The following is a 12,032-nucleotide window of genomic DNA, read 5'->3' as shown; positions in this document are numbered from 1 at the left end:
TCACTGAGAAAGGTTTGAGGACTTCCACAGCTGTGATCTCACTTGCTGGAATATTATTCAGCCATAAAAAGGAAATCGCATCATTTGTGACTACATGGATGATCACGAGGACATTGTGTTACATGAGATGAATACGATAAATAAAAACAAATACTGTATTATCTCACTAGTCTGAAATAATCAAACTCAGAGAAGCAGAGAGCAGAGTGGTGTTTACCAGGGGCTGGGGCGGGGGTGGGGAATTGGAGGAGAACAGTTCTGTAGGATGAGTAATTCTAGGGAGCTAACGTACAACATGAGACCTACAGTTAATGATATTGTATTGTGTACTGGAAATGTGCTGAGACAGAAGACTTTAGACATTCTTATGGGACACAAAAGGTAACTACGGAAGCTGACAGGTGACAGGTGCTAGGTCAATGTCTTTGACCTTGGTGATCATTTCACTACATATGTGTATATCAAAAGAGCGTGTTATGTTGCATACACACACATATACACACAATAAAAAATCAAAAGAGGAAAAATACCATGTTAACCACCTGTCCTACCCATTTGTCTAAGTCAGTCATTTGCGCCCGAGGAGGCACCCGTGGGCGGCACAGCTGGTGGACCCCTCATCTGGTGTAATCAGCGGTGACCTTTGAATGGCTCACTTTTGCCCTCCACAGCTTCTCTCTCCAAAAACCACAGTGTGAATCACAGTTCAGCTTTGTAATGGAAGAAAGTGAAGGTAGTTTCCAAGCTGAGCGCCTGGGAGGAAGGCAGACCTCTCAGGTGGAAAGTTTGCTCTTCTCCAAAGGAAACAGGGAAGTGGAACTGTGAATGGAATGGCTCCTGGGCGGAGTCCAGACAGGGGCCAGGTGGCCACAAAGAAGAGGGAAAAGGTCCTAATAGGGTAACGGGATCTTGGAGTCCCCAGCTGTGCCTGGGGAAGACAGCTGCGACCGGGGAAAGGAGGTGGCAGAATGACATCACCCCCTCTCCTCGGAGGCCCAGGTGTGAATCTGGAGCCCTGTGTGAAGGAAGCTGTTTCCAGTCCAGGCTGACGCTCCTGCTCCCCAGAACCTGTGTGTAAGGACGTGACAGCTGACAGTCTGGCAGGAGGTGTGCTTTAAGAAGTGGGGAGGGAGAGTGCCCTCTGTTGAGCAGAGCAGCCCTGGAAGAAGGCAGCTGCTCCCCGAGAGGGACCGGTGCTGTGGATTCCCTAGAGCAGCTCTGAGCGGCAGATGCTGGGACACCCACGGTTCTCCCTCTACCCACTCCCCTTTCAAACAACCGTGAGCAAGGTACATCTTTCCCACACTGGTTTGGATAGAATCCCTCACTGCTTTGTGTAGAAATCTGACCTCTGGCAGCTGAAGTTTGGCTCCTAGAAGATGAAGGACTTGGGTTTATACCTATTACTACATTTTAGCAGCTCCTCATACCTTTGACAATTTTTCTCAAATTCTCAATTAGTTTCTTAGAAGTGGCAAAAAACAGTTTAATAGTTTTGCTGTGCTGGGCAAAGCCAAATTTGCTGCATTGGAGACATCAGCAACACGCACTTTGTTAACCTGGGTGACCACTAACTAACCCATGACATTAGGGTTTTCATTTTCCCTTTATTTACTTTACCATGGGAGTATTAGGGTGGAGCACTGACAGGTCACTCTGGGTCGTGAGCCGTTAGCATTTAAATAGACTTGGAAAAGTTCATCACTCTGCCTCAGTTTCTGGTTTTAAGTGGGGAAGTGAGCTTTTGAGAGGGTTAAACAAAATAATATGCCCAAATATCTGGGAAAAGTGCTTAGCAAACAAGACGGGCAATCTAAATTTTTAGACACTATTATTGGATAAAGCTTTGCTGTAAATAATACAATATCTGGCTCCACATAGATGTGCATCTGGTGTGGAAATGGAAGACCAAGTGTAAGTAATGCGACTGCCTGGGAGAAGTTTCATTCAACAATTGGCAGTCTTGGAAGTTCAAGCAGTTTTACAAGGTATGTAGAAAAATGGAATTAAAAGTTAAGTGTATTTTGGTGCAAAAATGTTTGAAATCCATGCTTACATGGAGTTTTCAAAAGATTATGAAAATGCATTTTATGAAAAATCTGCACATTAACCTCACAATATTTTGTATCCTCCAAATGCGTTTCTTTCAGTTCTGGTTTTCCACGAACTTTTTGAAGTCCCCTTGGATTTGCACTGGGAGTCGTGGAGCCTGACTCTCCCTGTCTGGTGAAGAACATGCACAGGAATCCCTGAGGGGTGAGTGCAGGGGGTGCATGGCATGGAACAGAACTAGAGAGGCACTGAGCTCCCTTTCTGGGGGGCTTTTGTTGGGTCTGTTTGGCTCTCCTTCCTGCAGGGAGGAACCTTCCTCCAAACCACATAGCATGAGAAGCCCAAGTGGCACCCACACTGGGCAGGAGTTATTAGACAGGGTTCTGTGCCTGGTTTGGTCACTTTGAAGCTGCAGAGTCCTGAGCAAGTCACAGATTCTCTGGGGCTTGGTTTTCCCTTCCTAAAGGATGAGGCTGTCCCAAGCTTCTAGAGTCCTTCTTTTCTTCCCAATTCTACTCAGCTCTCATTTAACTTGTTTCCGTGTTCTTCCAATAATAATTTACTCTATATCCTAAATTAGCTAGAAGACAGGATTTTAAATGTTCTCAACACAAAGCAATGATAAAGGCTTGAGGTGAAGGGTATGCTAATTACCCTGGTTTAATCATCACCCATTAGCATCAAATTATCATACTGTGTCCCACTGAATAACACCTTGACAGTAGAGACTCCATTTTGGAGAACCTGAGACCATTCTGGGAAGGTACCCCCCCCCCCCCACCATGAGACTCTGGTCTGAAATTACGATCTAAAACAGTTGGACAATAGCAGTCCACTACATCACAGTTGGCAGAGCATAGAACCCCCCCTAGCATGATCGCTCAAGCTTGGAAATGAATAGGCTGCACCTGGGTTAATGATAAAAATGTAATTTGTCTATGTCCTACATATGATTAAAACCAATACCTGGATTAATGTCAAGATTATAATTAAGATTGTTAAAATTGTAGCTGGAATTGTCAAATTATAATTGATACTAGTTTCACATAGGTTTTAGGTCAGCTTGATCCCAGTAACCATGTATTCCCCCTGATTCTAGCAACCATGTATTCCCCTCTGATTTTGTGGTTTTTGCCTTTATAAACCCTGTTGCTTTGGGCTTCAGGGTCGAGAGTTCTTTAGGGCATGAGCCCACTCTCCACCGCCGGCAATAAAGGGCCATCAAATTTTATCAATGTGTGGTGCTCCTTTGTTTACACTCGCTCAGGTACAACACCATAAGTATGTCTAACTATTAGGGATCAGTTAAAAATAAGTAATAGATTTTGCAAAAACAGAACCAGTATCTTTTGCGCCTCTAGTCTGATGACTTCCATGGGAAGTTTAGAATGTACTAACGCCCTCTTTCAAACATAATCACACAAAGGAATTCAGAGCCCGACAGGAATCCAACATTTTATCCAGCAGTAGAAAGGCCAGACCTGCTTTCAGGAGTCACTTTGCAATTTCAGGGGAGATGAGAATTCAAGGGATGCAATTACTTAGTCACAGTCATAATCCAGAAAGGGTGCTTGGGTCGGGACCTGTCAGGCAGTCTTCCGTGGTGGACCACCTGGGCAGGGATCACTTCAAATCCTCACATTTGCTTTACTGTGTTACCTGGGCCATCGGATTTCTTTTTGACAGGCTCATCCTCTCGGTCTTCCCATTCCACCGCACCTGCCAAGCACGTTCAACAAAGAGGAGTTAAATTCCCTTTAGGGTAAATGTCATGCCAATCCTGTCCTTCCAGATGAAAAGGAATTTTGTAATTACATCTCAGGCACTCTGCCTGTCTTTAGAGCATCTGGGGCTAAGTTGTGTGAACTCACAGAGTGTTCTTACACCACTGGACAAGAACCCTGTCTACCAAGGGTAGGCCAAATCCCACAGCTGTTACATTGCCCGTGAACTCAGAATGGTGGTCGTATCTTTAACAGTTGCACAAACACTGAAGAAGCAGACTTTGTGGATGTGAAGATGATGTGAAATTCACAGCCAACCAGAATACAGCCATGCCTATCTGTTATCTCTGATTGCTTTGACCCCACCACGGCAGAGCTGAGCTGTAACAGAGCCTTTCTGGATGGCAAAACCAAACATAGGAGGACACTTCACAAAGTTCATGGAAAATGGAATCCAAAAATTACATTTATTTTGGTGCAATTTTTTGAAATTCATCAATTGTTTTTTCCTACACTTGATCTTAGCCAAACGGCCAAGAAGCGATCAATTGTTTTTTCCTAACACTCCCTTTCCAGAAACTTTTGAAGACCCCTCACATTTACCATCTGTCCCTTTACACAGAAAGCTCACTGATTCCTGATATGTTATGAAATTTTAATTTTTAATATTTTGAGATGATGTTGCAAATTTAATGTGTAATATCTTAAAAGGACATCATAGGATGTCATTGTATTTCTTTAAATATTTTTTGAATTTGTTTGAGAAGCAAAGAGAGAGAAGACGAGAGAGCTCCCATCCGCCGATTTACTCTTCAAATGCTTGCAACAGCCAGGGTTGGATCAGGGCTGCTGCTGGGAGTTGAGAATGCAATCCAAGACTCCCACATGGGTGTCAGGGACCCAATTACTAGAGTTATCACCTCTGCCTCCCACAGTCTGTGTTAGCAGGGAGCTGGAGTCAGGAGACGGAACAGGGAAGTGAACCCAGGTACTCGGATATGGGATGAGGGCCTCTTAACCACTAGGCCAAATGACAGCCCCTCATTTTATTTCATAACCTCTCATTCAAGGCTAATATTGTCAGACCTAACAAGTGAAAATATAGAACACCCAGTTAAGTCTTAATTTCAGTTAAGCAAAAGTTTTTAATCTAAGTGTATTCAATGAAATATGCCTAAATTATGCTTGAACTAAACACTATTTGTTGTTTATCTAGAAAATACAAATTTAATGAGGTTTATTGCATTTTACCTGGTAACCCTATCTTTTTAAAATTTAGTTTAATTAATTAAATTTTTTGGATTTTTAAAAATTTTATTTAAGGTATACAAAATTCACGCATTTCATATGTACAAATTTAGGAATATAGTGATTCTTCCCACCATAACGGTAACCCAATGGTCTTAGATAGACCATTCATGATTTTAGTCCAGTTATTCTTCTCAAATGTACTTCCTGGTAAATCCTGTTTCTCCATCCTGTTTTCTACTGCTGTTTTACATCTTATCCTTGCCAGCCAAGCTGACCGAGCCTTTCGTTTCCTTACATGGCCTTACTTTCTTCAGCCAGAACGTCAGTCTCTATTCAAATACTATTTTTTCATGAAGCATTCCCTGACACTTCTAGCAACAAGAAATTCTTTCTTTTTCTGATCCCACGCTATTGTCTACCTATATTTTTTGAAAAGCAGCTCTGTGGTTTCTATATCATTAAGATTTAAAAATATACATATGTGCTTTCCTTACTAGTTAAGATAGGTTTAAAAGCCCAGAAGTTTGCTACAAGATCCAGATCCAATACTCCTTGAATGGTTATGTGACTTCAGGCGTAACTTGAATGGTTATGCTTCACTCTCTAGAATTGTATTTGTTATCTGTGTAGCAGGACTAAGAAAATGCTCCTGAGCTGTTGTAAGCATCCAGGGAGTGACTGCACAGAAAGCATTTCCTAAGCACCTGCTGCCTCACAAGGACAGAACCTTGTGAAGAATGTGTTCCAAGTCGGCAGAGGGAACCCGCAGATAAGGTGCCTGGGACCAACACGGTGCTGAATGAATAGGAAGGCATTTCCAAGAGTTGGTGAAAAAGTGAAATGAAGGGTAACTTTATTTTGGAGAAAAAAATGTTGGATTTCATACATAACCTTTACATAATATGTATTTTCTATGATCTTTGGTGACCCGTCATATTTTTGAAAAGAAGCAGACAATTATTTCAATGCAAGTATGTGCAAATTACTGCTGTTTTTGATGTGTATGTAAACAATAGTGCATCTGCACATGAAATAATCTTGGTGATATGGAGTAATAAACTATTTTCATGATGACTAAAAGACAAATTCTTAGAAATAGGTAAAAAAAAAAAACTGGAAGAAAAAAATTAGAATAGTAGAAACTGTTTTGAAAAAAATCTGGTGATGACAATTTGCCTCACCAAACATTAAAACTAACTCTATATCTACTGGATTCAAGACAGTATGTGGCAATTGGTCCAGAGCTTGGCAATAGGAGAAGTGATGAGAATACAGTGTCCAAAAACATACTTAAGAATACATGCAAACTTAAAATTGACAAAAGTAAAATTAAACCCAGTAGAAAAAGGAAGAATCATTTAATAAAGACAGTGTGTTCTCTCTGTCTCTCCCTCTCTCTGTAACTCTATCTCTCAAGTAAATAAATAAAATCTTTAAAAAATGAAAAATAGCGTGTATTTGTGTATCCATCAAGTAAACAAATTAGATCTCTACTTCTTAGAATAACAAAAAAAGTAACATGTAAATAAAATTATTAGGCAATACAGGAAAAACTTGCATTAGATTTGGAGGCAGAGACTTTCTTCATTAACATGAAAATCTAGAAACTACAAAAAGAAATTTAGACCTATTTGACACGAAAAAAATTAAAAATTGTTAGCCGGCGCCGCGGCTCACTAGGCTAATCCTCCGCCTTGCGGCGCCGGCACACCAGGTTCTAGTCCCGGTCAGGGCACCGATCCTGTCCCGGTTGCCCCTCTTCCAGGCCAGCTCTCTGCTGTGGCCAGGGAGTGCAGTGGAGGATGGCCCAAGTGCTTGGGCCCTGCACCCCATGGGAGACCAGGAGAAGCACCTGGCTCCTGCCATCGGATCAGCGCGGTGCGCCGGCCGCAGCGCGCTACCGTGGCGGCCATTGGAGGGTGAACCAACGGCAAAAGGAAGACCTTTCTCTCTGTCTCTCTCTCACTGTCCACTCTGCCTGTCAAAAAAATAAAATAAAATAAAATAAAAATAATAATAAAAATAAAAAATTAAAAATTGTTTAGATAACAAATACCACAATCTAAATCAAAATATAAGCATTATATTGAGAAAATATTTGTAATAAAGAAAAAAGAACAATATACTGAAGATACAAGTAGCCTCAATAAGAAAAGAACAAATATCCCAGTAGAATTATATGGAAAAATGGTAGAAGTATTCTTAGACTTGGAAGTACAAATGACCTAAAATATCATATAAAAATGCTCAGTCTCATTAGTCAGGAATTTAATTAAATTCAAATGAAAATAAAAGCTATTTGTCAGTCCTCAGAAGGACAAGCAACAAAAACAGCAATAGTGTCTTCAGGCTACAGAACACAAACCTTCCTGTACCTTAGATGGAGAGGTGTTAATTAAAACCACTCTCAGAAACGTGTTTATTGAAATAAAAAGAGGGAGATCAACCCTTTTGCCCAGTAAACACAGTTTAGGGAATCTATTTTGTGGAAAGTATGTCTTCTTCCTAAACTTTACTATGCACTTAAGCAAACACATACATAAATGTAAGTATGAATATGAATTTTTGTGTAAATACAGCTATTATAGCATTGTTCATTGTGGCAAAAATCTGGAAGTAATGTTCATGTCCATTTAGGTTGGAGTAGTTGACTAAATTATGCGTATCTGTACTATACCATATTTTACAGCTATTAAAGAATGATACTATTTCACAAATACGCATTGGGAGAAATGTTGATGATGTACTGTTGTTAAAATACAAAGGGAGTTTGTAGAGAGTGAACTTGTGTTTGAAAAACAAAGGAAATGGTGCCTGCACACATATTTGTAGGCACCACCTAGGAAAAAAAAAAAAAGGAGGGGAAGCAAACACCACCACTGGTAGGACAGGGTTTGAGGTAGGACAGGGTTTGAGGGGAGTAGAGTGGGGGAAATTGTGTGTCTTCCTCTTCACCTCTGGTTATACTGGGTATGTATTAACTTTGTCTTTTAAATTCACAGACTAGAATAAAATTCAAGGGATGGTGTTGTGACGCAGCAGGTTAAGCCTCCACCTGGATGCCAGCCAGTATCCCATATTGGAGTGCTGGTCTGAACCTCCGCTGTTCTGCTTCCAATGCAGCTCCCTGCCAATGTACCTAGGACAGCAGCAGATGATGGTTTAAGTGTTTGGGGCCCTGCCACTCATATGGAAGACCAGGATGGAATTCCTGGCTTCTGCCGCCATTTGGGGTGTAAACCAGTGGTTGGAAGATTCTGTGTGTGTGTGTGTGTCTTTGCCTTTCAATCAATTAAATGAATAAATCTTTAAAAAACATAAAATAAAATAAAATTCAAAGTTACCAGGAGTTGTCCGAAGGAAGAAAGTTCAAAAGGTCAAAAGGTTTTGTAATTATAGCTTCGTTAAAAATTGTTTTCTTTTTCTTTTTGCAAACTTTTTTCATTTAACAAGAAATCTATAAATACATTTTCTTTGTAAGAAATTAAATTGTAATTGAGAAGCCTAGAGTTTCCTGCCATCATCTCACAATCTCCATATGCCTAAGAAGTTACCATTATTAATATGCTAAGTATTCTTCCTGATCTTTCCTTTTGCATTTGGACACTATTATATGCACTCATTAAAAATGAAAATATTGTCTAGAGGGACTTTGGTTTCCTTTGTTCTGGAAGTGTTTTCATAACGTGCATGCCATTTTGCAATGCACTGTTTTCACTTAACCATATGACAGGCATTGTTCTCCATGCCAGTTCAAAGCCATCCATCTCATTTTTTAAACTACTGAATAGTATTTCACAATATGTTGGTAACATAATTCACTTGACTCTTCTTTAGATGGATATTCAGGATGTCCCCAAATATCTTTTAGTAACAAATATGTTTGATGAATATTCTTGAACTTGTGTGCTTGTGCGCATATGAAAATACTTCTTCAGGCTAAACTACACACCCTTAAGTGGGATTGATCTGTAGCACAATATGTACATTTGAAATTTTAATCGACATTGACACAGTTCTTGAAAGTTGATAAAGTACTTTTTATATTATTTTTAAAGACATTCATTGATTTGAAAAGCAGAGCTGTGGAGAGAAGGAGAGAGGTGAGAGAGACCATCTTCCACCTGCTGTTTCACTTCCAAATGGCCTCAATGGCCAGGGCTGGGCCAGGCCAAAACCAGGAGCCTGGAACTCCATCTGAGTCTCTCAGGCGGGCGGCAGGGGCCCATGGACTTGGGCCATGCTCTACTGCTTTCTCAGGCACATTAGTCGGGAGCTGGATGGGAAGCCAAGCTGTGAAACTGGATATTCTATTTGGTAACACCTGTCATGGTCTGTGCATTTACTTATATTCCCACCAGTTCCTAGATGGAGATATTGTGAAATGTTTAGGTTCTCACCAATCCAACAGACTAAAAAGCAAAACAAAACAAAAAACAGTATGTTGAAATATTTAGTTTGTGCTTCTCATACTCCCAATGAGGCTATGTGTCTTTTGACTATTTCTATTTTCTAGTCTGTCATTTTTTTTTTCAATAACCTTTCATATATTGGGCTGAATTTTCTTTCTTTTTTTTTTTTTATTGTTGGCAGGCAGAGTGGACAGTGAGAGAGAGACAGAGAGAAAGGTCTTCCTTTTGCCGTTGGTTCACCCTCCAATGGCCGCCGCGGTAGGCGCGCTGCGGCTGGCGCACCGCGCTGATCCGATGGCAGGAGCCAGGTACTTCTCCTGGTCTCCCATGGGGTGCAGGGCCCAAGCACTTGGGCCATCCTCCACTGCACTCCCTGGCCACAGCAGAGAGCTGGCCTGGAAGAGGGGCAACCGGGACAGGATCGGTGCCCCGACCGGGACTAGAACCTGGTGTGCCGGCGCCGCAAGGCGGAGGATTAGCCTAGTGAGCCACGGCGCCGGCCTGATTTTTCTTTTATTTCCTTTTTAGTATCCAGAACAGTAGTCTTTCATCTGCTTTGTACAATGGAAATATTGCTGAGTGCAGCACTTACACTTTAGCATTGAAGGTCAGAATAATTTTCCTCTTAGAAAAGTGTTTATTTCATGTTTTCAAATGTTTTGGCATTATGTTGAATATGGTAGTAGTAGTCATGTTTTGTTGTTGTTGTTGTTCCTGTATATTTTTTAGTGTGCTCCCTTTCTCTCTTGGATAAAATTGACAAAGGTTCATCTTTCTTACTGGCTTTTATCCAAGAACAGCTTGTAATTGATACTCAAGTCTTGTCTTTCTTATTACTTAATATTGCCTAAAAAATCATTTTTCTTCTAGCTACTTTCTTTGGGTTCCTTTTGTGGCTCTCACCTCTTACCACTTTATAGTTTACATCTTAAATTCGTGCTTTCCTTTATTACAAGTGTCCTGGGATAGGAGCCACGCGTGACAAAGGAAACCGCAGGCTTTGGAATTTAAAATGCCCTCTCTGGAGACCTCTGTGCTTGGCAGTGGCGCTGGGGGCACACGGAGCACTGCTGGGCACTGCTGCTCCCGCCCACGACTCACCGTCCCCAGAGCCTTTCCGCCTTCCTTTCTGGCCTTCTCTTGCGGATCTCTTTTTCTCTTTCCGCCTCTGTCGGAGGGCAGTTTTAGGGTCGGTGATCCAGGCTTGGTAGACAAACTGAAGAGACAAAGCTAAATTAGTTTCTGACCTTTTGATCATTTGGAATTAAAAGCAAAGGGGGTCCACAACAAAATTCCTTACTTTGGGGGATTTTCCCCCCTCCCAACGTGAGTTCCATGGCTGTCTCCCACCTGAATACGTTGAGCTGCTCTGTGCTATTTTCCCAATCATGAGATAAAAAAGGAAAACAGGTGTTGCAGGAATAGATTTTGTTGGTTTTACAGATGATCACCACATGAACTCAGCTGCGTGTAAGCCGCTGATTCTGCCTTCTCCCAAATCTTACCACCACCTGTGGTACTAGTTCTTGATTCTTGTGCACTACACACACCAGGAATGAGTTGGATGCCTTCCTAAGTATCTATAGAGCAGTTTCCCCCATCACAATAAACTCTGAGTCCAAAACAAACTAATATCCTAATATCTCATGGACTTTGGGAAAATAGCTTTTGCATATTTGATACACTCCCATGTGAATGACAGCTATTACCAGTGATGTGAGAAATGGTTTTGTGGATTAACAAGTACATTGAGGGGAAAAACAAAGCGACATTAAGATCAAAGAGCTGTTCCAGAACAGTACGGAAGGAAAACTGTGGTGCTTTTGGTCACCTTTTGTCATTTTCACTCAAGAGCTGAAACCAGTCACATGAATAGATTATTAAGCGATAACCAGGAAAAAGCAATTTTGAGCAGCCTGCCCACCGTAGTATCCCAAGCCATGCAGAAGAAACAAAAGGAAAATCTGGATCTGCAGACTCAGCCCCCGGGAGTCCCGAAGCCAAGCAGGCATGCTCCTCATGCAAAACCCTGGTCTCAGGGAAGCTGGCTTTGCCCTGTGATGCTGGGGTTCAGGAAATGTTTGGCGGGGGCTCTGGGAAACCCAGATAGTTCTGTTTGTTCTATATGATTTTCAGATTTGTGCAGTCTTTGAAAAACACCGCCTATGGAAGCCATTGACCTTGAGATGTCAGTGAAAAGTAAAGAGGTTTCAACATTCACATGCCAAGAATAGAAACGTGGAGGCAATAGGTTACTAAGAGGGAACATGTCTTTTTTTTTTTTCCCACATGAAAACAAATGCAACGTCTTTATTATTTCTGAGTAACAAATGCAGGAGGCAAAAAAAAAAAATCATCCTATTTAATGCCAAAAACATAGTTTCAAAAATTAGAAGGTGAACTGGAATTTGAAGGATAAGAACCAAATATGGAAATTGATGGCAGATGTTCACTGAGCATGCTCACTGGGAAGCCATTAAGACGATCTCTGAGGTTTAGTATTCAAGTAAACAAACTTGCTTTGGCACAGTATTGGTGATTTTAAAGGAAGCTCAGCTACCACATGTAAGAAACGTACAGTTTAAGAGGAGTT

General features: G+C 41.3%; 1 protein-coding gene across 3 annotated transcripts in view; it reads right to left on the bottom strand.

The window, feature by feature from the left end:
• PIEZO2 (piezo type mechanosensitive ion channel component 2) overlaps positions 1-12,032 on the bottom strand; it is a 460,107-nt gene that overhangs the window by 42,186 nt on the left and 405,889 nt on the right. For all 3 annotated transcript variants that reach the window (XM_062201352.1, XM_062201350.1, XM_062201351.1), the window contains 2 exons: positions 10,541-10,655; positions 3,712-3,771 (listed from right to left, as the gene is read on the bottom strand). In XM_062201352.1, the coding sequence (XP_062057336.1) occupies positions 3,712-3,771; positions 10,541-10,655 (175 nt within the window). The remainder of the gene's footprint in view (positions 1-3,711; positions 3,772-10,540; positions 10,656-12,032) is intronic.

This window comes from Lepus europaeus, chromosome 9 (genome assembly GCF_033115175.1).
Source record: "Lepus europaeus isolate LE1 chromosome 9, mLepTim1.pri, whole genome shotgun sequence".
Lineage (NCBI taxonomy): Eukaryota > Metazoa > Chordata > Mammalia > Lagomorpha > Leporidae > Lepus > Lepus europaeus.
The sequence above is the reverse complement of the archived record's forward strand: the minus strand, read 5'-3'. Positions and strand labels throughout refer to the sequence as shown.